Below are 1,004 nucleotides of genomic sequence, written 5' to 3'. Positions count from 1 at the left end.
GGGGGGAGCCCCGAGCCCCCGGGAAGGGTTGGGGGCAGCTGCCATGGGATCATGGCGTACCCGGCCAGTGCCCCTCTTCTCTCTTCTCTTCCCCGCAGGGACCCTTGGGCCAGAAGGGCTCCAAAGGCTCACCAGTGAGTACTGGGGAGGGATGGGGACAGGGTTGGAGGCGGGGGGGGGCAGCTCCTAATGTGCTCCCAGGGGAGAACCCGACGCCGACAGCAAATGCCGCGGTGCTGAGTCCCCTTCTTTTGCAGGGTGCGCTGGGTCCTCGAGGTGACACAGGCCCCCCGGGTCCCCCAGGCCCACCGGTGAGTAAGGGATGCTCTGGACGGACACCACTTCATGTCTGTCCCCTCCTGGGAGGGCTCCGATGTCCCCAACCCCACCTCATCCTCCCGCCCGGCCCCACATTTTCTCCTCTCACCCCACATTTTCTTCTCTCACCCCTTCATCCCTCTCTGTCCCAGGGCCGCCCGGCTGAGCTGCTCGAACCGCTGCCCTCGAGCCGGAGCAGGAGGCACCGACGGGCGACCGAAGGGGCTCCGGGGGAGCAGGGAGCCCCCCCGGATTACGAGGGGCTGGAGGAGGTGTACGCGTCCCTCAGCTCCCTGCGCACGGAGGTGGAGCAGCTGAGACGGCCCCTGGGCACCCCCGAGAGCCCCGCGCGCGTCTGCCGGGAGCTGCAGCTTTGCCACCCGCACCTCCAGGACGGTGAGGTTTTTTGGGGAAGTCGCTTTGAGGGAAGGGGGGGACACCAAAACCTTCTTCCTCGGACTTTTTATCACGCCAGGCGGTGCCCGTGCGGCGTGACCATCTCTCCGTCTGCCTGTCCTTCCCTAGGCGAGTACTGGATTGACCCCAACCAGGGATGCTCCCGAGATGCTTTCCGGGTTTTCTGTAACTTTACGGCCGGCGGTGAGACCTGTCTTTTCCCGGAGAAGAAATTTGAGGCTGTGAGTTCGGATCGGGGGCTGGAGAGGAGCTGGCTGTCAACTATATCC

The 1,004-nt window shown here is 65.2% G+C and overlaps 1 protein-coding gene across 1 annotated transcript in view; it reads left to right on the top strand.

Moving 5' to 3' along the window:
- COL5A3 (collagen, type V, alpha 3) overlaps positions 1 to 1,004 on the top strand; it is a gene marked incomplete at its 3' end in the record, with an annotated part of 22,567 nt that overhangs the window by 20,978 nt on the left and 585 nt on the right. The window contains exons 59-62 of the mRNA XM_009885369.1: positions 95 to 134; positions 258 to 311; positions 471 to 714; positions 844 to 956. Coding sequence (XP_009883671.1) covers positions 95 to 134; positions 258 to 311; positions 471 to 714; positions 844 to 956 — 451 coding nt within the window. The remainder of the gene's footprint in view (positions 1 to 94; positions 135 to 257; positions 312 to 470; positions 715 to 843; positions 957 to 1,004) is intronic.

Source organism: Charadrius vociferus, unplaced genomic scaffold (genome assembly GCF_000708025.1).
Source record: "Charadrius vociferus isolate BGI_N301 unplaced genomic scaffold, ASM70802v2 scaffold2125, whole genome shotgun sequence".
NCBI classification, from domain to species: domain Eukaryota; kingdom Metazoa; phylum Chordata; class Aves; order Charadriiformes; family Charadriidae; genus Charadrius; species Charadrius vociferus.
This window is presented reverse-complemented; position numbering and strand designations above follow the sequence as displayed.